Consider the following 23,610-nt stretch of genomic DNA (forward strand, 5'->3'; position numbering starts at 1 on the left):
ATGTGCAAAGAGGAGCTCAGAGAGGAGTTTCTTAGCGTAAAAAGGTACATAGCTTGGCCTGAGGGATGGACGTATAAAGGATGCTGTAATGCTAAATACAACTTACATACTCGATAGGTTAATGAAAGAAGATAAAGTAATAATTAGTATGTTATGGGTGAACTGTATGTTAGGGAGGGGGGAAGAATGACCTTCTGAAATGTGTTACAAATTATTTATATATTTAATCAAAGGTTTAGTGCTGGTTCATCACCGTTTTCCACCTGCTGCTTATTCACAGCTTACCTTTTGTTGGATCGTATAAATGTCATGAATTCATCAATTCCCCTGTTGATCCTTTTAAATGCCAGCAAATGGCAGTAGGTGTTACTGTGAGGCTCTGGGTAGGAAAGCTCTTTCTTCTCTCCTTCTCACTCATCTTTACGTTTTCATTCATGACTTTAAATTTTCTTCTGCTTCCCAATATTTTTGCTATTAATTATTACTTAGTAGTCGCTATTGCTATAACGACTGTATTGTCAAAGCACTGGTCAGCCCTGTCATTACCCAGCCTATTGGCAGATGGGGGAGCAATCTTGCAAACGTCAGCATTGAAGTCTTAGCCTGTCCACTGGTGATGAAGTCAAGTCTTGGTAAGCAGGAATTTACATATTTAATTGCTTAGATACCAAAATAAGATGTCCTGGTGTCAAGTGAAATCCTACAGAATAATTATGCCAGTTTTTCTTGAGACTACTGTTGGTAGTGGTTGTAGGAATGTACTCTTCAATAAAATTGTTTGTGTTGATATGTAATAAATCTACCTTTTATTGTTATTCTTAAGATGCTTTTTTATGTTGTGGTAATACCTACAGGTCTACAATACCTACAAGAATTATAACGTCCTGTGTACTGTTGCAACGCAACAGCACTACACAAAATGTGCTCTCTAGTCCCTAATGTTACTGTATGCCTAATTTCTTTTAAATCTTATAATAATTATTCCTTTCAAAACCTCATTGATTGTATTACAGGTGCTGTTAAACATCTAGATAGCATCACAAATATATATAATGCTTCACAAAACAAAAAACCTCATGCAATATTCTGCATAAAAATATTGTAGTATACAATATAATATATGGTATTATTTTACAGGATTTTTATAATTTAAAAAGCACATTACAGAAAAGAAAGACTGTTTAGATATCACTGGAGAGGGCCTAATGTGGAACTAATGAAATCAGTTGATCTTAAGGCAGGATTTGAATAAGAAAAAGCATGTGGTTGGCAGAAAGGAAGTGGGGGATATATCAAGCCCTTTTTCTTTTAAGCTCTCAGGAGCAGCATTCTAAAGGATATATTGCAAGTAGTCAGCTCCGAAAATGGAAGTTCCATTTCTGTGAAAAATCATTTAGAACCCATCTGTTTATATTTCACAGAAGCGGCGAGCGCAAGACACATAAATGATTGAAGATTGTGTGACTTGCAAAGGGCAAAACTATGAGTGTGCCTGTGTGTTTTACTTCTCTTGGAAAGAGAGTTGCATTTTATAACCCTGTGCCTAAAACTGCTTCATCTGCTGCCAAAAAATTAATTAGAATTAACACACACACACACTCACTCTAGAGATTTTTAGAGCAGCTTAGGGGAAATAGGGAGAATCTTAATTTCCAAATGGAAGTTGGGTGCTAAGGCCTTTAAACTCTTACAAGTATGTAGTTTTAAATGCAGAGGGCTGAGGAATATTGTTTCCCTAGTGTGCTTCATATGGAAAGAAGGGATATGCAGAAAGAAAAGGTGCTCTGTAATCCACTGTGGAGGGACTGCATAAGGCCCACCAAAGCACCTAGGCAAGAAAGAAGAATATACCTGTAAAACTACTATTTCATCAGCAGAAAAGGACTGTATGTGGCCCATTTCTTAGCTACACTAGGTTAGTTTAGAATACTCTTATGGGCACCAAATGCTTGCTGTGTCGTTATTGCAAGTGGCTATAGAAACTCAGCTACTTAAAGAAAGAAATTAACGGCAGGGTGTATTGGGTTTGCATAGCAAGGTTTTGGTAGTGGGGGGAGCTCTAGGGGTGGCTTCTATGAGAAGCTGATAGAAGCTTCCCCCATGTTCAATAGAGCTGATGCCAGCTGGCTCCAAGACAGACCAGCCACTGGCCAAGGCCGAGCCCATCAGCAATGGTGATGGCACCTCTGTGGTAACGTGTTTAAGAAGGGGAAAAAAGTTGCTGTGCAACAGCAATTGCATCTGGAGGAGGAGAGGGCTCATCCATTATTACATTTGTCTTACAGAGCAACTGCTAAGTGTACTGAAGCCCCACTTCCCGGGAAGTGGCTGGAGATCACTTGATGTTGGGAAGTAAAGAATAAATCTTTTTATTTCTCTTGCTTCCGTGCACAGAATTAAAGCACTGTGCTTTTATTAAACTGTCTTTATCTTGACCCACAAATTTTTTCCATCTTATTTCCGCACCCTCCACTCCCCCCATCCTGCTGAGGAGGGGAGTGATAGAGCAGCTTGGTGGGCACGTGGCATCCAACTGAGGTCAGCCCACCACGCACAGGGTCAGACTGACAGCTTTTGTAAATCTGGGCAGGTACCTTGTCTCTATTTTGATTTACTCTTGGTCTATAATGTTCTATGAGGCCATGCATCTTGTAGTTATATTCGACACGACATGGTACTCTGTCAAAAAAGCAAAGGATTTGCTCTGACAAATCATGTGATGTGTCCAGCAGGTCTGAGGGGTTATCACTGCATAAACAAGTATCCCCAAACCTATGGAAAGTTTTGCACATAGTTTAGCCGTACTCTTCCTTAATATTGTTAAAGGGGCTTCCTCATGTAACAAAAATGTACCTGAAGATCAAAGAAAAACCCCAAGCAGCATTTTCTTCCTTCTAGGCCCTTGTGTTTCAATGTTTTAAAAAAGTCCTGCATTGAGCTGATTTTTACTTAGTACCATCCAATAAGGAATGGATACTAACTCATCCTTCCTACTGCACAGGAGCCAAGGTGTGAGTGACAGCGGGGGGAGAACGGGGGAGACTGGAGAATCTGGAGACTGGAGAACTTCCTAGGTTTGATTACTTGGGAAGCTTATGTTTTTGCATTCTGATTCTGTTGAGTGACAAGCATCAGCCCCTGGAAGAAAAGAGCTCTATGTGACCGATTAGTTTGGTTTTTGTCCAAGTCACATACTTACATGTGTGTGTTTCCCACAAAACTATGTATCTGAAAAATTGTTTTAAAAAAACAAACACAAACCAAAACCACTTAATACTAATACTAAATTTTATCTAATTCTGCTGCATCAAGTTATATTCTGATGGTTTTATAGACTTGTTTTGATCTGTTTCAGTGGGGACAAGTTTTTAACATTCCTTAAAAAATCTCACAAAACAAAACCAACAAAATCATCTTAGAACTGCATATAGTTAGATAAAAAAAGTTTCTGTGAATTCCTATAAAGCTGTGTGCTGTATTATTTTATTATTATTTATTTATTGTTGTTTAAATGCCTTGGCAGAAATATGTTTTAGAAGTGACCTTTCTAATAAGGACTGATAAAGTAGGATGACATTACTATAACCTATCCACACTTAAAATGTTACGATTCATTGCCTGCAATAAAAGGGAGATTCTGGCCATAATATCAGTGTTGCCTATCTTGGCTAAGAACTAATTAAGGAACAGGAATGTTTCCTGTGTGAAAATTTAACTTTTGAAAAAGTTGTTCATGGTTTAAAGGTCATGTGAACTTTAACGGCAAGGTTTTAAAGAGTTTATGGACAAGCCAAGAGTATTGTTAAATGAACAGATGTTGGGAACAGATGCCATACATTTGTGTGTCTAGCACCACCTCTTTCTGAGCTGTGGGTCGCTGCAGCACTGTATCATAAATAATGTGTTGACTCGCTCTTAATCCTTTTGCTATTTCACTGCAAGCCGGGCTGTATTAGAGTCCAGTAAAATGCATCATCATGATATCCAAGGGTTGAACTTGTTAAAGTGGAGACACTTGCGTGTCCACTGAGAATTTCTAAAATTCCATCATTTCATGGCATGGCTGCAATTTTCCTTCTGAAAGATTGGAATTAGAGGGAGAAAGAGGTAGAATTTTAATTTTTGTTTCTGAGCTCAGTCTTACCACAGGCTATTCAAAGGGAGTGTTACAGTGGTTTAATACACAAAGTAGCTGTCTTGATGGGCTTTTAGTGCATCTGACTGGGTGGAAACCTAGGTGAAATTCCAAGGAAATCTGTAGGAATTCCAATAGGGATGATGATTTTCAGCTTTTTATTTCAGTTTAATAAAAAAAAAAATAAAGACACGGTTTTTTATAAGGAATATGAGTTAATTCAACTACAGAATGAACATAAACCTTCTTAAGGATTAACTAACACTTGTAGAATATTAAACTCAAAGTGCCAAAGAAGTTGACTTTCTCAATGTTAATTCTCTTCTATTATGTCTTTCCCCCTGCCTCTTTTTCCTATTGTAGATGTTCACTCATATGGACACATACAGGCCTTACATATGTAGCAATATTCTATTGATTTAACTTAAAGCGTTTTGAAAAGTAATTTAAGCTAAATAGATATTCCTGTTTAGATTTAAGAATGTTTTATTTGGTTTACTTTGATGTCTGGTGGACTGGAAACAACCACAATAAGCCCCTTTAGCTGAAATGACAAACGTATTCTTTCATGTATTCAGGTAATACAAAAAGGGCACCGTATTATTTCAGGGAAAAAAGAAGTATCACTTCAAATACATAAATCTTAACATTTATGCTATTCTTGATTTTTTTTTTTTTTTTTTTGCCAAAGAGGATTAAGTATAACACAGAAAACCAACTTTAAACTAGTGTTTTTTTGCTCACAAGCACATACATGCAAACAAATAAATACAAAAGCTGAAATAAAAATCAACTTGCAAGTGATGATGTGCAGGTTGACTTCATGAGGTGGAATTCAGTATTTATTTTTGAGCCATTATGTACATGGATTTGTATATGAATTCAAAGTGAAAAGCTGAATCTAGAATTAAAACAGCATGCTGTGGACTTCCAGCTGGAAAGACTTTAGTTATGGAGTCTCTAGGCTTCAAGCACCTGCGTTTCTAGATGGTTTTATTTGCATCCCTGGTATATCTTACTGATGAAAAGGTATTTGATACAGCATGTCAGTTTTTCTATCCCTTTAGATGATATGCCATACATGTCATAAAAGCAAGGTTCTGGGAGAGTATGATTAGTAAAACTATATCTGAGTTACTCTGAGGTGGAAGGATATGCAATTTTTTAGCTTAATGGTACTTTTTTACATGAATTTGTAATGATTCCCTCAAATTATGAGCAAGCTTACTGCTTTATATTTACTTGCTGTGTAATGGTGGTTCTCAGAGTGGAAAATAATGATTTTTTTTTTGCTAACATTTTTCTTCTTATTGCTAAGTATTACCTCTTGTCAAGCTGCAATCAAGTGAAGTTCTCTCTAACCGATGCTTGAATGAGCACTCCAGACCTGGGGTTTTGTTATGATAAAATATTTATTTTAATTCCCCTGGAACAGGAAATTCAGGATGTTTTATACCCCATCCATCTTCTACCTAAGTAGCAAGTATGGTAGCTACTCTGTAAGGCCAGCCATGGTTTGACCTCAGTATTTGGATGAATGTAATGTCAGTAAACCTGTTAACAGTATGCTGAATTTATTTACTATTATTAATGGGCCTTTAACACATATTCTGACTGCTATAGATGTATAGAAACAACAGTCTTTTTTTGATATTATGGACCTATAATGCTAAATACTCAAAAACTCCATAGGAAAAATAATTGTTCTCTATACATCTAAATACTCCTAGTTTGGAATTCAGTTTTTCAGCCAGTACTTTTTGAAGACTTCCTAGCATAAGGGACTCATCTGCAGTAGAAAATAATAAACATTTGCCCCTTAGAAGATTGGAAATGCTGCATAATGGAAGAGGGAACCCAAAGAGTACAGTAAAAATCCGTAGCTGTGAAACTGTCAGTAAAGCCTATCAGTAAACTCTAAGAGTAATCAACAGATTGCATACGTGTTACCTCCCAAAATGAAGGTAGAAAAACCAATCAGGAGAAAGATAAAGATAGTTTCCAGAGTGTTCATCTTCGTGTTGCCCCATTTGCATGGAAATACTGTTAACAGCAGACATCACGTGGCCCTAATGAGAGCAGGTGTGTTCCCTCATGGATCCAAGCCAGTTGTGGGTGGTAATGAAACCAATCTGTAAATGAGATTTTAAAGGGTGCAATACTTCATCACTGGCACTGTTGTCAACGTGCAGACGGCCCTTCCCTCTATTTAGAGTGGAATGCGATTAGTTGCAGATTAAGAGTGATGACAGAATAGAGTTCAAAGCACACCCTCCATAGTGTCAACAGGCCTTAATGATAACATAGTGCCGCTTCTCTTAAAGAGTTTCATGTCTTATTCAATGTAAATGGTAAAAATTTGGCATTTTAGAACCAATGATGTGTTTTTCTATTGATGCTGTCATAGTACGCAGCTGCCGAAAGAGGAGCTGTTTGTCAGATCCCATTTTCCTCAGTGATTCATCAAACAGTGGCAGTTCATGCATGAAGTATCAGAATGGGAATAAATAACTTGCAGCAATGCATTGAACAGTGTAGTGTTTTATTAATCTCACACCTACTCTGATGCCACTCAAGGTGTCAAAGATTTGGGGTAGGTTCATGGCTATTTTGCAGGAGAACTTAAGAAATAGGAATGAGTTAATGAATGAGAAAAACAGAAGGAATAATTCCCATTATTCCTGCTGTAGGAGTTTTACATTTCCCAGAAGTGCCATTGATACATCCTTTTCTTTTACTTCAAATTCTATATTTTTAACAAATTATTGTCATTCTAAGAGGGGAAAAATCAATTTAGTAACTCTTTGATCACTCAAAAATCAAAAGCAATTCAAATCTAATTTACTTGCTCGGCACCTACTATCAACTATAACATGCAAATGCATGGTTTGACATAGAGGTAATAAAAGAAGTGTTTCTGGTTCAGTAGGGTATTGGCACTAACAAAACATGAGTACGCAAGAAGTTCTGTACATTTCCAGCTGTCATGGTATGTCCTGTATGGAAGTCCAGATCTTGGATATGTTTTAGCTGCCATCTTGGGAGAGTGGTGCGTTTTAAAATATCTGAGAAGGATTAGTTTTAAGTATTGCGTGGTTTTGACTGTTTAGGATTTGATGTGAAATGATTAGAAAACAGGAAAGAGAGGGAAGACAAGCAAAAGGAAAACCAAGTAAAAAGCCTGTCACATCATAGATTTCTCTTTTCAACAGTAGATGTTGACCGATGTTGTGGGAGTTGGGCAGATTTTCTAATGGGAAATATTGTGAAGGTTTCATAAAAATCTGACTTTGGATGCCTGAATTAATAGGCTAACACCCAGAGACTACATAATCAGTCTTAGGTTGCCCTAGAATCCGTCTTCCTAGAGAGAGGAGCGTAATATTGTAGCTTACATGCAAATTGTACACCCCAGCTTTGTGTAAGTGTTTTTGAAAAAGAGAAAATTTCAATCTGTAGCTTGCTACCTGGGGTGAAATTTAGTTTTCCCTTAAAATCCTGCTTCATACTCTGAGTTTGAGAGACTCTGGCAAGTTCTTCAGTGTGAAATGTATTCTTCAGGGTCTGCTGGAAGGATAGACAAAAAAAATAATTTCTTTTCTTTTGAATCCATCTTTGTCCGTAGTACTAGCCCTCACAGAAAGTATTCTAGGGAGCAGTATTTATAGTCTTAAAGGCTAAAAACCTTCTAAAGTAGTAAGTCCTTAACTGGCATAATGATCATAGTTTGCAGTAGGTATTTTTGTGATTATTTGTTTTGTTACTTCATATTCCAATCTCTCAGCCCACCTGACTGAAAAATCAGGTGGATGACACAGGTGTCCACAATGCCCTGCTACTTTCTTCAGCCAACCCACGGGAGAAACACCAAAAAAACCTGCTCAGCTTAGTCCAGAGGGCACAGTGTCCGAACTCTCCTGTGAGAAAGATGATAGTATCCAGCAGGACTCTCTCACTCTCTAAAGCTGTATAAATTACCATAATATGAGTGTAACAGACATAAGACCATTATTAATAAGTTTTAAAAACAATTATACCACATGCATCTGTGTAATCATAATTTATGTGCATATGTTACATTTGTATATACCAACACACACAGAGTATACATTACTCTCATATTGTCACAGCAGGGTAAGTAATTTTTCATGTGTTTGGTTAAGTGTGGTCAGGATTTTTTCCATTCTTTTTCACCTACACATCAGTTGGAGAAACACAAGGAACTGTGATACTCTTTTCAGTGTGGTGTTAGCAATTGCTTTCATGAAAAACTTACTAGTAGTTTTCTGTTATATTTTGTCATGTTTTGATCATAATCCTTAGCAGTGTTCTGCTCTGGAGCATCCTTCTAATATGAGTAGCGGGCCAGAAAACGTCACTACATGTAAGATAATGATTTATCAGTTCATGAACAGAACTAATGGATGTGTCTGTAAGCATGAGAAACCAAACTCCAGTATACTTACAGAGGGTTTACTCCTATATTGCTGATCTCGTTAGGCATCTTTATCATTGCCTATAGTAGAAAAAGTGTCGAAGTAAATGCATCAGCAATTTATCCAATACTGAGAGAAATAAGCAATACAGAGGAAGTTTGGGGCTGCTAGGCAGGTGATCACAGGATGCAGAGAAAGGAGCTTTCTGATTAGAGAGAAGCATATGTATATTGAAAATGCAACATGGGATCCTTTGTCTTTCTAACTACAACTCTGTGTTGTAGATAGTTGTATGTGGTGAGTCCTCTATCAACATAAATTCATGAGAATTTCCATGCAAGACTCCTTCTCCCAGAGTAAATCTTCCAGTATTCCCATTCAAGGGGCATCAAGGGCAGAAGTTCTAAGAAATGAATATATAGAGAAGAATACATTTTCAGAAATGTGAAATAAATACTCTTTGCAGATATTTATTATGTAGTTGCACAGCAGTAACATGTTGGCGATGGCTAACTAAAAAAGTGCAAGTTAGACATAAGTCTCCTCTAGGCTGAAATAACTACAGTATATACTTTCTTTTCTCAGCAGATGATGAAAAGTATGGGTTTCTCAGGTTCTTAAAAAATTATGGCCATGTAAAGTATTATTAAAGCATCTCATGTGATTGAATGATTAACTGATTACACAAATAAAAGAAAGAGTACTCTGGACCGATCCTAAACTGTATCTTCTTGTGATCACTACAGCCAAGGCTGCCCCCAACCTTAATGTCCTCCACCAGTCCCTCTTTGTATCAGTACCTTTCCACCAGTACCTGCTCTAGGTGAAACTGCTCTGGCAGGGGGGTTGGACTAGATGATCTCCAGAGGTCTCTTCCAGCCCCTACCATTCTGTGATTCTGGGACTGGGGATGCCTGATAATTACAAGTCTACTTCACGTAGCATTGTAGCGCGTGGTCTTTGAAAGAGGTTGGCTTCAGAAAGCCAGGGAAGCATTACTGTCTAGGGCATGCAGGTCCCAGAGGCTTTGAGCTGTTTGTTTAGGATTTGATGGGGCGGGGGGGGGGACAAAACTCAAAGCATATGATGGTCATAATAATGGTTATGTATTTTGAATTGGATTTTTGTGTCTATATCACAGAGTTGTTCCTTGCATGAAAGTACAAACTCAGCATAATCTTATAGTGCTTCATTTGCTAACAGAGCAATGTAAAACAACTTAAATATAGATACACAATTGACAGGGAATGCTATTACAGTTAATTTACTAAATATGTTAAGTTTATGAGTGCAGTCTTATATAGAAAATTCATAGTTTACTTCCCCTTGATCTCAATTAACATGTCACAAGTATGTAATGATTTGGCGATCTTTTAAGAGTCAGTATTTTCCTCTTTTTTCCACTGTAAGCTCACTGCAAGAAGATTCCTGGTTCTTGTCCGGTTCTGGCCCTGGACTCTGTTTTGAAGGCTCACGTAGGCCAGAAAAAGTGTCTATGAGTTTGGCCTTGTAACTCAAATAAATCACTACTGCACACCTTGGTATACTGGGTATTGAAATGAGGATCACGTACTTTGCTTTATTGGAACAACTTGGTGAGTAGGTTACATGCTACCATGAATTTTTCCTTCATGGTTTCTAAGTTAACTGATAATTACTAAAGAGGCTTGCAGTTGCTTTGGCCTTTTCATGGGGAGCTGGGAGAAACAGTGTAAAAAGTCTATGCAGATTTATAAAACAAAGTCACAAGCAATTCTAAAGGAGTATTGTTTCTGGTGTTTTCTTTGTTTAAAAGAAAAAAAATACGATACCTTAAGAATAATGAAATATTCTGTTATTTCTGAAAATAATCTTGTATGCGTCTTCATACGATATTCTGATCATGGTTTGTTGTTTTGTTTTTTTTTTTAAGATTTTTTTGTTAATGGATTCTAGATAGAAAACGCATCAAAGACCCTTGGTCAGTTCCTATAGTTTTTCTCTTGAGGCTTAAATCTTTTCTAAGTGCTGTTGGAAAAAAAAAAAAGTTTGACATAAGTTCTTTATCATGAATAATTTTTAATTATTTCTTTTGGTCAAGCAAATGCTTCATATAGGGGTGTACCTGTAAATATTTACATTAGTAATTGCATTAATTCAGACTGTTTAGTGAAGTTGGTAACGTTTAGTGTATCTTTAATGAAAAGAAAGAGAAGGATTTGGAAAAGCAGAGTGGAAACATTGCTTCTGTATCTTGCTACTTATAACTTTAATGCAAGTGTATGTCTGGTATTTTGTATTCTTCCATTTGAAAAGAATGCAGATCACCTAAGCAGTCCTCCTTAAACGCATATGGATAGCTATATATGAGTAGAAGAACACTGGGTAATGTTGTAGGTAGGTAACTACTCAGGCTTACAGTGAATAACCTTTTAATCCTTTGCCTCCCCATTCCCTTTATTTGTGTTATACGTGTTAGCTTCATCTTAATTGTTTTAAAGGAATCCAGCCGTTTTCTCTGTCTTCAAACCAACTCTCTGGGAACAAAAGCCTGCAAGTGTAACTCACCATTAAAAATCAAACACCCATGAATATTATATGAGTGAGAATTGACCATTCCCACTAGTCAGAAAAAATAATAAAACCAGCTGAGGGCTCGGGCAGAGGATTTTCATCACTTATTAATCCACCAACTTAAAATAGACAGAAAGTGTAACAGCGGAGTAACTTATATTGCAGTATAACACCCTATGCGCTGCATTTTATAACGCTGTATATTTTTAAAAAAATCTATAATCAATTAACAAAGGTCATTTATTCCTACAGAAATTCTGATTTTGAACAGTATGCAGTCCCATGCACATTAATTTACACTGACATTTGTCTCTCCCCCTACACCTCCATTCATCTGTGTTAAGGGAGCCAAAGTTTATTAGTCACAATAGGAGATGATCTTAAAATACCTCTTGCTTTGAATTTAAATGGGGCCAGTCTAGCTACTTTGAAATTAAAATTAAATTCAAAATTAGTACTCTTGATTATGAAAGAGAGTGTGAAAGGGCAGTCAAGTGTGATTTTTCTGAACAAATTATTCTTCCTTGGTACTGCTATATACAGTACTTAGTAGTTACTCACACTGGACTAGGTTGTGACAGGTCTTTTTTATACACATGGACATATATGAAAAGGACCCATTTCCTACCAGCACTCAACACAGGCTGCCTGAAAGCCGTAGCGCTTAACCTCAGGAGAAGACACTGGCAGTTTCTCCATTGGTGTTTCAGAAAGGAGTTGTACATGATCTTTAGATGTACGAGGCACCAAGAAGAGAGAGCTACAAGTTTGATTGTAAGAGGGTCCCTCTTACTTGTTCAAAAACTCTGGTACCACATGACAGCAAACTGTAGATTAAATATAAATTTATGCTGCTAATTCAGATTTATCCAAACATTTTTGATAGGTGAACATGACAGCAGCAGGCATTACGCCATTTTGTCGGTCTTCCCACAATTGGCATGAAAGCCTATGGCCGGTGCAGACTTCATTTTGTGTGCCTGTGTGTGTCTGTGCTGATCCGGAGCAAATGCTTACTGTGAGCAGGAACATGAATCTGCTATTTAGTAATTGTAAAATTGTAGCCTCAGCTGCAGTACTAAAAGAGTTAGAGAATTACTGATGTATTTGGAGAGATATTGTTGCAGCTGCCATTAGTTTAACATAACTGAATGTCATCTTGTTATAGCATGGCCTTGAAGAGGAATGTGTACGCTTACTGAAATGAGAAATGAATGTTGGAATTTAACAGCATTTTTTATTTGCTGCTTCTGAAGGAAAACCAAAAATGTAAGAGTTACCTCCCGTTTAAGTGCCCAGATATCACTTCTGTCATTATTTTTATTTCACTGACAAACTCTGAGTAAGATTTTAACATCTGTTCCTCTTTTAATAGCCCCTGAATTCCTAAATGGTTCTCTGCATGGAGTTTGCCCAGGCTTATTGAATAAGTGAATTCAAGGTGAAAAACACCCAGGTTTGGATATTTTGGTTCTTAACTGAAATATGTTAACGCATTCTCAAAAGACTGTTTTAAACTTTCTTGGAAGAAGTGTGCTGTGCCTTAGTGCATAACCCTGTATTTTATCTGAACTGATGAAGTTAGAAGGAAGTTTTGCTAAAATGCAATTCTCTTCCAAAGCTTTATTAAGTCTTCTAAGTACAATATCATAAAATTAGAGAAGTGTTTCGTTTAAACTTTAAACCTTTCTAAAAGGTTTTAATTAGCAATTTAATGATCAATGTGAAGGAGAATGGGGCTGTGTTTGCTCATTAAATGAAATTAAATAACACATTTTGGTTTTGTAGAGTGTGCTCTTGTTGTGACAAGCGTGAATATGTTTCTAAGAGGGTTGATTAGCCTTTTGGCCTCTTTGCTTAATATTTTTGTCATTCTTCTATGGAAGTTCCTGTGTGCCTCCCATCAGGATTATTGGAATTTGGAACCTTATCTATAATTGTCTACCAATAGGGGTGACATGATGTCTCTCCGCTGCATTAACTTTATCGTTCCCTGTAAAACATTAACACAGCAAAAATCTGAGCTTGTAAATGAGAGCCATGTCTTCATCTTGATCAGAGAAATGAAATTTGTAATTCAAATGAGAAATGTTAATGAACTTAATGCACAGGCTGGAAAAAATCTTGTAATGTGCCAATTTGGTCTGCCTATGGATGCTTCCAAACATTCCCATTAAGGTATTGATTGTGTCCATTTAGCAAAGTGAAGGGGACAGTGAACTCCCTAATGATTTACAAATTATACCAGTAAAGTCTAGACCCCCAAACCAAGGAAACCCATCATGATAAGCCTTAAATTTCCTTAAAAATTGAATTTAAGAGTGTAGCTATTAATGCTAATACGCTTCTTTAGAAGGCCAAAAGCTGTTGCAGACAGAATAAGCCCCCTTATGTGTTTATCAATATCTATGCAGAGTTTAACATTCTCAAGTTCAAATAGTCTTAGCACTACAAAAAATAATGAAAGTTTCCCATCACATAAATGATTGCTGTAATTCTAAAGTAACGTCTTATCTGGAGACATAATGTTGTGGTCATTTTGATAGTTTGGAAATTCAAATTCTGCTCTTTGTACTTTCAGAAAATGTTATTTCTTTACTGGTTACAAACAGCTGTCACTTTATCTGCTGTCAGTAGCTGGTGATGGTGTACAAAGGATGTTCAGGCACGCTTATGTGCACAAAGGCTTTATTGGTGGGGTCTGAAACTGACGGTACACATCAACTTCAAAGTTATCTTAGGGGAAAAAAAAAACAAAATAAAACAAAAAACAAACGAAGGAGGACAAAAGAGGGACAGAGGGGGAGAAGGAAAGACCTCTTCCTAATGGCTGCCTAGGAACAGAAGTAAAGTGTGTCCTTGGACAAGTGTCCTCTGCGATGCACCAGCTGGTTTCCCCAAGCACTTTTCTCGCAGTAAGTATATGGGCACCATCTGAAACTCCTGAGTGGGTGATCCTGTGTGTGATACTGGTAGCAGTGGTGAGAGCATGTGTAATCAGGTGCTGGTCTTGCACGTTGATTGATGGCTAAGCTTTGTATGCGTGAACATGAGAGTAACCTGCCTACTGGATTTGTGACTCGTCTCTGCTATGCTATTTGTGGTATACTAAAGCTCTAAGGCAAAAGACATGAGGGGAACGGTGAAGACGCCTTCTCCTGGACTTGCAGGCTAAAAGGCAAGAGGCAGAGAGAGATTCAGGCATCTGTGCCTGTCACAAGAAACCACTGTGACAGCGGTCAGAATCTGCTATCGTAAGGCTGCGAGGAGAAGAGCACTTGAGATGGTAGGGAAAGCACTGCTATGGTATCCTCAGGGTGTGTGCTGATGAAAAGTCACAAGGTTACAAGTGAGAGTCAAGCTACAAAATTAGAAATGGAGGGCCTCTGGCTTTGGGAATTTTAAGGCAGTGAGCAGCATAGACACAGCTCCTGAGGTCTGTGTAGGAGATTTTGTGCTGTAATAGCCCCAATTTATTTCTAGATGACTTGCGTATAGAAGAGATGTTTATGAATTAGGCAGTAACAGCTGCAGATTTAGCAGCTCATGTCAAGTAAAAGAGTGAAGTACTAATCTACAACTGAAAATGCGGATTTGCAATTATTTTGTGAGTTGTGAAGTGAACCTCCCGACTACTATTTTCTTCCTCCCATGTTGAGGAATTTTTGTCTCTGAAGATTCGTGTCCCATGAGTTGTAAATAACTGATTTTCTTATCTTGAAAGATTCTATGTGCCAGCTTGCAATCATTTTACTGTTTTACCAGGCTAATTCTGTGAAGTTTTAGGTTACTGGGTGATGTATAAATGGTTGCGGACTTCATGTTTAACAAACCGTTCTGATTGCCAGACAGCATTTTCAGTATGTAAACACATTGTAGTTCATTTTAAACAAGGCCAGTTTTAACACAATATGCATACATTTTTTCTAAAGCATGACTATATATAAATGCAATTCTACAATGGATAAGTAGTAACAAAAATTAGTGATTTTACATACTGTGACTTAATTTCACTGTTAAAGAAAATAACATTTAACCAAGAAAGTAAATCTGCTAAACCTCCTGTGAACTGAAGTAAATATGCCAAATGGATGGGAGTAAGATATTTTACATGAAAATACAGGACTTGACAATGTCCCCAAAAGCTGCTTCCTACATTTAAGTTTGAAAGACCTGGGAAGTGTTTGAAAGGTAGCCTGTGCTAAATGCAGACCTTGAGCAGCGGTGTGCTTGAAGGTAGAACAAGTCAGCGTACTATTGATTGGAGTACGGTGGGATAAATGTGTGGCTTCTGCCCTTAATGGAAGCTGATTGTTCAGGGACGTGCCGGCAAGGCTGGTCGATTCCTTAGCTGTTGTTTACTGGGGAGGACGATATCAATTTTCCAAAGGGATGATTGGTGGGATGTCAAGGCTGTCACCCTTTTCTTCTCATCGCTGACAGACAGCTGAGTGACAATTACAGTGATGGGACATTGTCTGCATTGGCATATACACCAGAGGATAACTGGCAAACAAAAAAAGGCAGCAGCGCTTTAAAAAAGATATAATCAGCAGTTGTCAGGACTAGTTACATATATGATGTCTGAATAACAAGGCCAGAGTGTCCCGCCTCAGACACTGACATCTACTGTACTGTGTATTCCTCAGCCCATGTAGAAATTAGCCCTGGGAAAGTTATTGACTGTTGCTAGAAGTCACTGGTAATCTAATTGGGAATTAAGCTTCAAGAGACTGTATTTTCATGTGGATGTCCCTGAAAAAAAGCGAGCTTTTCTGCAGAACTTCAAAACAGTGGAGCTACATACCAAATTTATAAGCTAAAAAAAATCTGTTGAAGCGTATGCCTACCTCCTTCTAGGAGTCCCGTGTTGGAATTTCTTCTTAATACTACCCCAGCAGTTACTCAGACACCAAACTGAGTGTGCATTTTGTGTTCGTGTTAGGTATTTAACCTGCCAGTCCAGAACACACAGATTATGCTAAACTTTAGATCTCGAAAACCTTATTTTACACTACATAGGTGTATACTAGGTGTACATATATACTTCTTGTGAATTAATATCTTGTAATAGCTACAGGTCATTATGCAAAAGACTTTGCCCTGCTTCTATGAAATCACAGGCAAAACTTCTCTGATTTCAGTGGTGCGTACTGAGGAGCAGTGAATCTAGTTGTGCGTTATGTTAACAGCTGTCACTTCTCTTGCTTCTGGAAGCTGAGATGAGAATGAGGCTATAAGAAAAAAAAAAAGCAACCCAAGGAAGGGCTTAGACATAGATGTGTTAGATTTATGGTGCAAAGCACATCTGGCTTATCTCCAATCAACTGTATTCTCCTCTTTACTGCTTTCCTTGCCACTCCTCCCAGAAGCTCTAGATTGAGTGGGCCTTTTCAGAGGGTGTTTTTTAGGTGTACTCTCTTCAAACCTCAATTACTGTTTTGACAGTACACTTACGTTTATTTCAAACTTTTACCTGAAGTATGTGTCCCGCTGAGACTTTTCTCTAGCCTGTTTCTCAAGATCTCCTGCAGCAGACACAGGAGAGGGCAGAGCACTCAGCTCCCTGCATACCACTTACTCTGAAACAAGGAGAGATAATGGAAGCAGTGGTTTCAGGAATGATCATGTTTTTTTACCACAGGCCTGTATCTCTGGTCCTGCTTATAATGGATTAAAAAAAAATAAAATGCAGTAGTAGTCAATAGTTCAACAAAATTGTGCCTCTCCGAAGACAAATGTATGAATACACAAACAGAATGTGAATGTTGCCTCAGCCTGAAAAGCATTCAGACTATCAACTCTGTACCATTTTTACACTGATAATATGTAGGTCTAAGTGGTACAGTTGCATGAAACCCATTGCAGTGGTGTTTGGATAGCTTCCACACCTACTGAAATTCTAAGTGCTGGTTATTGTCTCTTCTTTGTACAATATGTGTTTACACAGACGTAGGTAGTATATGGTACGAAGGCTACACATATATTCATTTTCCTCGCTTTAGGTCCTTTTTCTCCTTTTTTCACTTTTTAATCTCTTTGCATGAGTTAACTAGCTTGTTTTAATATATTAGTTCCTTTCTCTGCCACTTCCATTTTTTCCGTACACATCTTATATATACATGCACGTTCTTTCTAGTTTTAACTGTATAGTGAAAATTAGAGATTTTATACATGCTTCTGATTCTCTCATGCAATTAGATCTCTCAAACAACAGGTCCAAACTTTATAGCAAAATGATTTTGCGCATCCTTTCAGGCATGTTTCATCCTTTGAATTATAGGCCCCTGATTGCAGCAGGCCAAGCAGGAGTTAGGAGATGCTGGTACGAAACACAACTCTTTCTGTTGTATGTTCTGGATCTCAGTGGAACAATTCCTAACAGGGGAGTTTGTTTCTGCTGCTGACAGCTCATGATGGAGAGTGTTGAGACCCTGGGACTGTTACAGTAAGATTTGAAAGCTGCCCTCCACTGATGGCACGCAGATATAGTGGCACCACTGTCTGTGAGGGCAAATAATTTCTCCAGCATAGCTTCTCTCATGCATATTGAGAGATGTAGTTTTTGCCTTTCTAATACAATGAGTCTATATTAAATTTAAATTAATTTGCTTGCTACCTGAATTTTTCTTCCTACTGTCGATACTTTAGCATTATCTAATGACACTGGTGTTTGTGGAAGTTCAAGTTTCTTTTGTTTTCTTGATTCTTGAATATCTAGTGTTCCTCCCCACCAAGATAAGGTTGTACAGATGAGCTTAGAGGAATCTTCACAAGTAGAGGTCGTGATTTGAGAACTATTATTTTCCAGGTACAAGGAAAATTTCATAACAAATTGCACTTTGGGAAGAATTGCCTGCTGCAGTAGAGATATAATAATATGATGTATGAAGTTGGATGTCTCCCAGCTGAATGGCATTAGAGAATTACATCAGACACTTATCTTCTCTTTTTCTGTTCTTTCCGAAATTGTATTTTCCTTGAGTGCTTTTTTTTAGCTATGCTATAGCATTTTTCAGGTTGGTGATGTGAAAGACTATGATATAGCGATATAGGGATTTTTTTGTATTTTTATTTTAAAGAAATGGTTCTTCAGCCTCCAGAAAAATACCAATGCATGTGATTAATACGGAAGTTTCTTTTCGATGGGTCTCATGAAAACGCCAAATACATGTGATTATTAATTTCTTTTTCTAAGCCACCAGCTAATTGATTTTGCATCGTGCTCATTAAAAATAGATACTTTGCCTTTCAGAGGGCTGTCTGGGAAACCTAAGGCAGGGCACGACTCCTCTGGGACACCATCAACTGACCATTCCATCAGGCAGGGAGAGAGTGGTCATGGTGCTTGTCAGAGCTGAAGTATATTTACCTCATCTCCCAGCAGATAAACATTTGCAAGGCAAATAATAAATTAGCCATTAATCAGCAGAGTGGCTGTGTTTGATGAACCCTGAATAGAGTGGAGATGTCAGGTAACGAGACAGAGTAAACTGACATTGTAGGCTGAGCCATGTGGAAATGGCTGTTAGCAGTTTTGAAAGCTTTTGTGCTGCGTTTTCAAGAGACTTTCAAGGTTAAAGTGAAAAAAGACTGAAGATATGAGGCAACCTGCAGTTACTAGTTTTCAAAATGATAGTATTATGCAGTCTTTCACCTCAATTAGATCTGCGGCACTATTCCAGTGCACAGCTATAGGTGTTACAGAAAAATGACGATTTTACAGAAACGGTACAGAATGCCCTTTTATTACCAAATTATTCAAGGCTTATTTTTGTTCAGACTTAATGATTTCAATACATCTTCAGGTGAAAGTTCAGGTTTCTGATTGACAGTGTTTCTTATATATTAATTTCTATTACATTAAGTATACTTTTTTACAGCATTTACAGTGTAAGTGTGTGTTTTTCTCAAAACGTATTGCAAAAACAGTGGGGAAATTCTACTCTGTTATTATCCAGACAATTTTATTAAAGATTGGGCATGCTTTAGTGGCCACACTTGTAAACAGAACTGAAAATAATGGCAGTTTCCTAATTGCCATTTGTGGGTGCTTAATTTGAGCATCATTCTAGAATTACTAAATAGTCTAGGGAAGCTTCAGATGGTCAAACTAGTGAAAATTGGGTAATTGGTGTCTCAAAAGGGTAAGTCCAAATGAGTTTTTCTTCATGTCGTGTAAGTGGAGCTTAGAAATAATTTGAAAAGTAAAATATGCAGGGATTCTGTAAGCTTTCCCACACTGAAATAAGGCTTGTAATATTTTTCTTCTTAACTGACAGGCAAAATAGCTATCCTTACAAATTGTTCATCAATCGTTTAGTCACACAGTACGATCTATACATTGGACATGCTCTTAGCCTTCAGGTGTCACAAAACATAGTCTGTTTGAAACACAGATCTGCACCTTTTTTCTGAATGCATTTTTTCTAAAATAGATTACAAATACAGTTGCAAGTTTTTAAAGGAATCAGAACATTCAAGACCTTTCATTTTCATCTCCGCTCATTCAGTGCAGTATGGTTCCTAGAAATGAATTTCCAGGCTCTCAAAGGAAAATCTTTGGTTTCTAAGATCAGCTGTGTTCATCCCAATGCTTGTCTTGGTTCTTGAAATACTTTCAATCGTTAATTTTGAATTAACACTTGTTCAGTTCGTTAGCAGGACTTCAGGGAAACACTTTAAGACAAAAGGTAAGGTGGCTAGTTGCTTTCTCACAAAAGTAATAGATTTGAAAGTAAAAGATTATTGATTACTTCTTTGTTGCTTGTTCATTGCCCATGCAGATTACCTGACAAGACTTTGGTTAAGAAATAGTCCTTGTTGTCATTATTCCTGTTTGAGACAATAATTATTTTTTTTTTGGCAGTCAGGTAGCTGACTTAAGAAAGATCTGCGTGATTTTCTTTATTTGGTTTGCAAAGTAACAAAATACTTTTCTACAGGTTTTTTTGTTGCTGTTGTTTTTTGGGGGTTTTTTGTGTGTTTGTCTTTTTTTTTTTTTTTTTTAAGTATCCTCCTCAATTGTGTTAACAGCCCAAGATTATCTGTCTCTAAAAGGCTTATATTGTAACCTGTCCTATGCATTAGGAAGCATCATTTTACTACTGCTGGAAATTCTGATGCAGGTGAATGTCTCAGCAGGAGAAAGGTTTTCTCCCTACAATTCCAATTCTCTTGAAAATTGAAAACAGAGACTTTATGAGAAAGAAATCTCTGAGCAAGGAAAGTTGCTAAGCTGTGCATATACAGTAAAAGTAAACTTCGGGGTTTCAGAGATCAGAAAAACATGGGAACAAAAATTCAATAAAAATGGTTTCCCATCCACATTGTCTGGAATAGCTACTGAAAGGCTTTTTTTTTTTTTTTTAAGTTAACTGTTGTTTAATAATATACTTGCCTTGAGTTCTCCTGTCGGTTTTTGTAGGTCACAGAAGATCTTTCTCTTTTTTAATCTGCCTCTATAAAGAAAAGAAAACCCACAGAGAGAGAAAGTGAGAGGAATTATTCTCAAATGTAGATGTTTTCTCTTATCTCTTGTGATCACAGCAAATCTCAACAGTCATTTATAATATAATAACATATTGTTCATTTTTAGTCAGCAGTATGATTCCAAAATTAGTGGTGACCCTTCAGATTTCAATTTTTTGTAGGTTAGACAGGTTCTTAACCGAGCCTCGGAATGTGAAGCTAGCCTTTAAAACCTATTTTCAAATACAGGATAGTAGTGAGTAAAAAAAATGTGTACGCGCCATAATGGAAGCATGGCTTTGCAGTGAAATGGTGCCTCCAATATTTTTCATAACTCTGTTTTGATATAAAGTATATTTTTTTTCACAGTGTGTTGCAGCTAATAAATCTGTAATTTGAGCAGGAATAGTTGAGGCCCCAGAATGTGTATAAAAAGCTCCTCATCAAATAACTGTCAGAAAACTGACCTTGAAAAGATAAGTCTGCAGTAAGTGGCAAAAAGACTCATGACGGGTCTTTTGGACTCTCTGGCATTTTGTCTTTGGGAAGGATTTGAGTTCTACCATATCCAGACAAGGATATTAAACGCTACCTATTGTAACACTCTATTATTATATATTTATATTGAAACAAGTGATGTTGATTGCATAAGGATTTCTCAGAGGGTTCCCAGGGTTGAATGTCCCTGAGTGGACAAAAACAGAGGGTGCAGGACCTAAGGCGTAGACTTTGCGTTGCCCCTTGGCTGGCTTTCGGCATCTGCAGAATGGTTTTGCTTTTCTGCAGCTGGTTGCCTTGGTCCCTACCCTGTCTGTATGCCGTAAAAAGAGAAGAGGATGCTGGACTGCATACTATGAATCAGCTACCTAGAAGGCAGATTTTGAGAGGCACGGACTTGAAAACGTTTAAGATCTTGATTGCTTCTAATTTCTTAAGAATCTGTATCTATTTGAAAACAGCAACTTAAGAATATATGTCACTTCAACTTTTTAACACTTTTGGCTTCGGATTTCTACCCCAAAAATAGGAATGGCTTTGAGTGCAATAGAGGGAATTTAAGTTCCAGCAACTCTTGTTCTGATTGTCATCTTCAGTTTGTAAGAATATCAAAACCTTTCCATTATTTAAATTATTTTCAGAGACTGCAGTTATCTTACAAACTTCTTTAATTTTTAGCTGATTATTCTAATGTAGTTTGTAGTTTGGTTGTTTTAAATGGATGTTGCTTTTCTTCTGAACTCTTCAATTTATTTAGCCCTTATGTATTTTAGGCTTTTGTGGAAGAATGTTCACTGTTTGTTATTCTGTATTTTAAATAAAGGAGTTTCATAAATAGTAGGTCTCGTAATTACTTGAGGGTTTTTGTGAAAAATAATACGCTGCTTTAAAAAAAAAAAAGTAAATGTGATTCTCTTCTTTTGGTCCAGTTTATTTTTGATGCTCTATATTTTGGTGGTAGCAGACATCAGGCGGCTGAAAAAAGGGATTGTCTCGCATGTGCCATTTTAAAAGTATTTGGAGATAACCGCTTCCTGCGATGCTTTTTTTTGTTGTTGTTTATTTAATCAATTACCTGGTAATGGTTTAGACACTACATGGAATGGAAGTTTCAGGCTTTTTTACTTGATTTTTGAAATCCTTCTTAAATGAACTGCAGCAGCCTTGTGCTTAGCTTTCTACAAACCCATATACTCTACAGAACAGTGAAGTGTATTCATATGTAGATAACATGCCATGCATTTGTGACCGACTTGGTTAGGTTTCTGAAAATAGCCTTTAGCTTTTCTATTGTTCAGTTGATTAGCAAAGTTTAATAGAGGTTTATGTCAGAGAAGTCTGAATGCTCTTAGTCTTGTCCTTTATTGGAAGGTCTTTTAATGCTTTGCAGATCAGAAATTTGTCACTAAATGGAAAAGCAAGATTTTTAATATTACAATAGTATGACAAAAATAGTATGTACGTTATGCAGCAAAATAGGTTTAGCCTTAGTTTTTGTATTTGCAATAAAAGTCTGTTGAATTAAATGTTTTGCTTAGCTACTCAAGGATACAAGAGTCTTTCTTGCTCTCAAGATACTTTGCACTGATATTAGTGTCTCAGGATCACTAGCGTATATATCAGGTAACAAGGGAGTTTGAATTTCACTTCCTTAATCTGTTTCAGACCTTTTGGTAGTTCTCAGGCTTTGACTTCGTCGCTCTTGTATTCTGATTCCATAATGGTAAAAGGGACATTATAATTTTTCCCTATCTAAAGAGCAGGGGGAAAGGACTATATTAGTCTAAGCGGTGCTCTAAAATAAGGTGAGAAAGAAGAAAGCATCTCTTTCTTTTCATCTTATGTCAGCAATTTTGCTGGTAAAGAGGAGAGAATTATGATAATGAAGAACATCCCTTTACTAAGTCTTGGTTATCCAAGTAGCAGGGAAACTGGGCTGATGCTAATCTCATGTGATGTCCAAGCCATTAAAGTAAAAAACAATAGTATAAACGTATTCAGGTAAATTATACAGCAAAACTTTTAATACTACAGTATAAAAGGGTACTATCTTCTTTCCCATAGAGATCTCAGTGTGAGACTGACTGAGCATATAAAGTCTGTTCAACCTAGCTGTGGACGTATTGCAGTTCTGGAAGCTTGGGCTTTGTACCTGCTCTGGCCATCTGTGATTTACCTTTGCTCTTTTCTTGGCTCTGATCCTTTGTTTCTGAATAAATGTCCTGGTGAGTTGAACGTCTGTTAAGTTTGTTATCTCCTTTTTTTTCTCATTCATGTTGCAAGTATAGTGGCACTGAATGCACCTTAGGGGGATATTACATTACCTAAAAAGCTAACTTGACAGCACAGAAACATTGGAGAAAGGCAGAAGCTGAAGCTACTTTCTGAATTAATAAATCAAGGTCTCTGTTCTTCTGCCTTTTTTCTTTTTAATTTCTGGTCAGCTTTAGGAGAAGAGAGGCCACCACACCTTTGGCCTGAATTTGTTGAAATCATAATTCAGCAAATGAGCTTCAG

The 23,610-nt window shown here is 37.2% G+C and overlaps 1 protein-coding gene across 5 annotated transcripts in view; it reads left to right on the plus strand.

Annotated features, from left to right (window-relative positions):
* ROBO2 (roundabout guidance receptor 2) overlaps nt 1-23,610 on the plus strand; it is a 471,637-nt gene that overhangs the window by 96,962 nt on the left and 351,065 nt on the right. The window contains exon 1 of one of the 5 annotated variants that reach the window (XM_054205954.1): nt 9,995-10,166. The exons of the other annotated variants lie outside the window; for them this stretch is intronic. Within the exon in view, the coding sequence (XP_054061929.1) occupies nt 10,130-10,166 (37 nt within the window). The 5' untranslated portion in view covers nt 9,995-10,129. Of the gene's footprint in view, nt 1-9,994; nt 10,167-23,610 lie in introns of those variants that run through there. 5 annotated transcript variants of the gene reach the window in all.

This window comes from Rissa tridactyla, chromosome 1, assembly GCF_028500815.1.
Source record: "Rissa tridactyla isolate bRisTri1 chromosome 1, bRisTri1.patW.cur.20221130, whole genome shotgun sequence".
Classification (NCBI taxonomy): domain Eukaryota; kingdom Metazoa; phylum Chordata; class Aves; order Charadriiformes; family Laridae; genus Rissa; species Rissa tridactyla.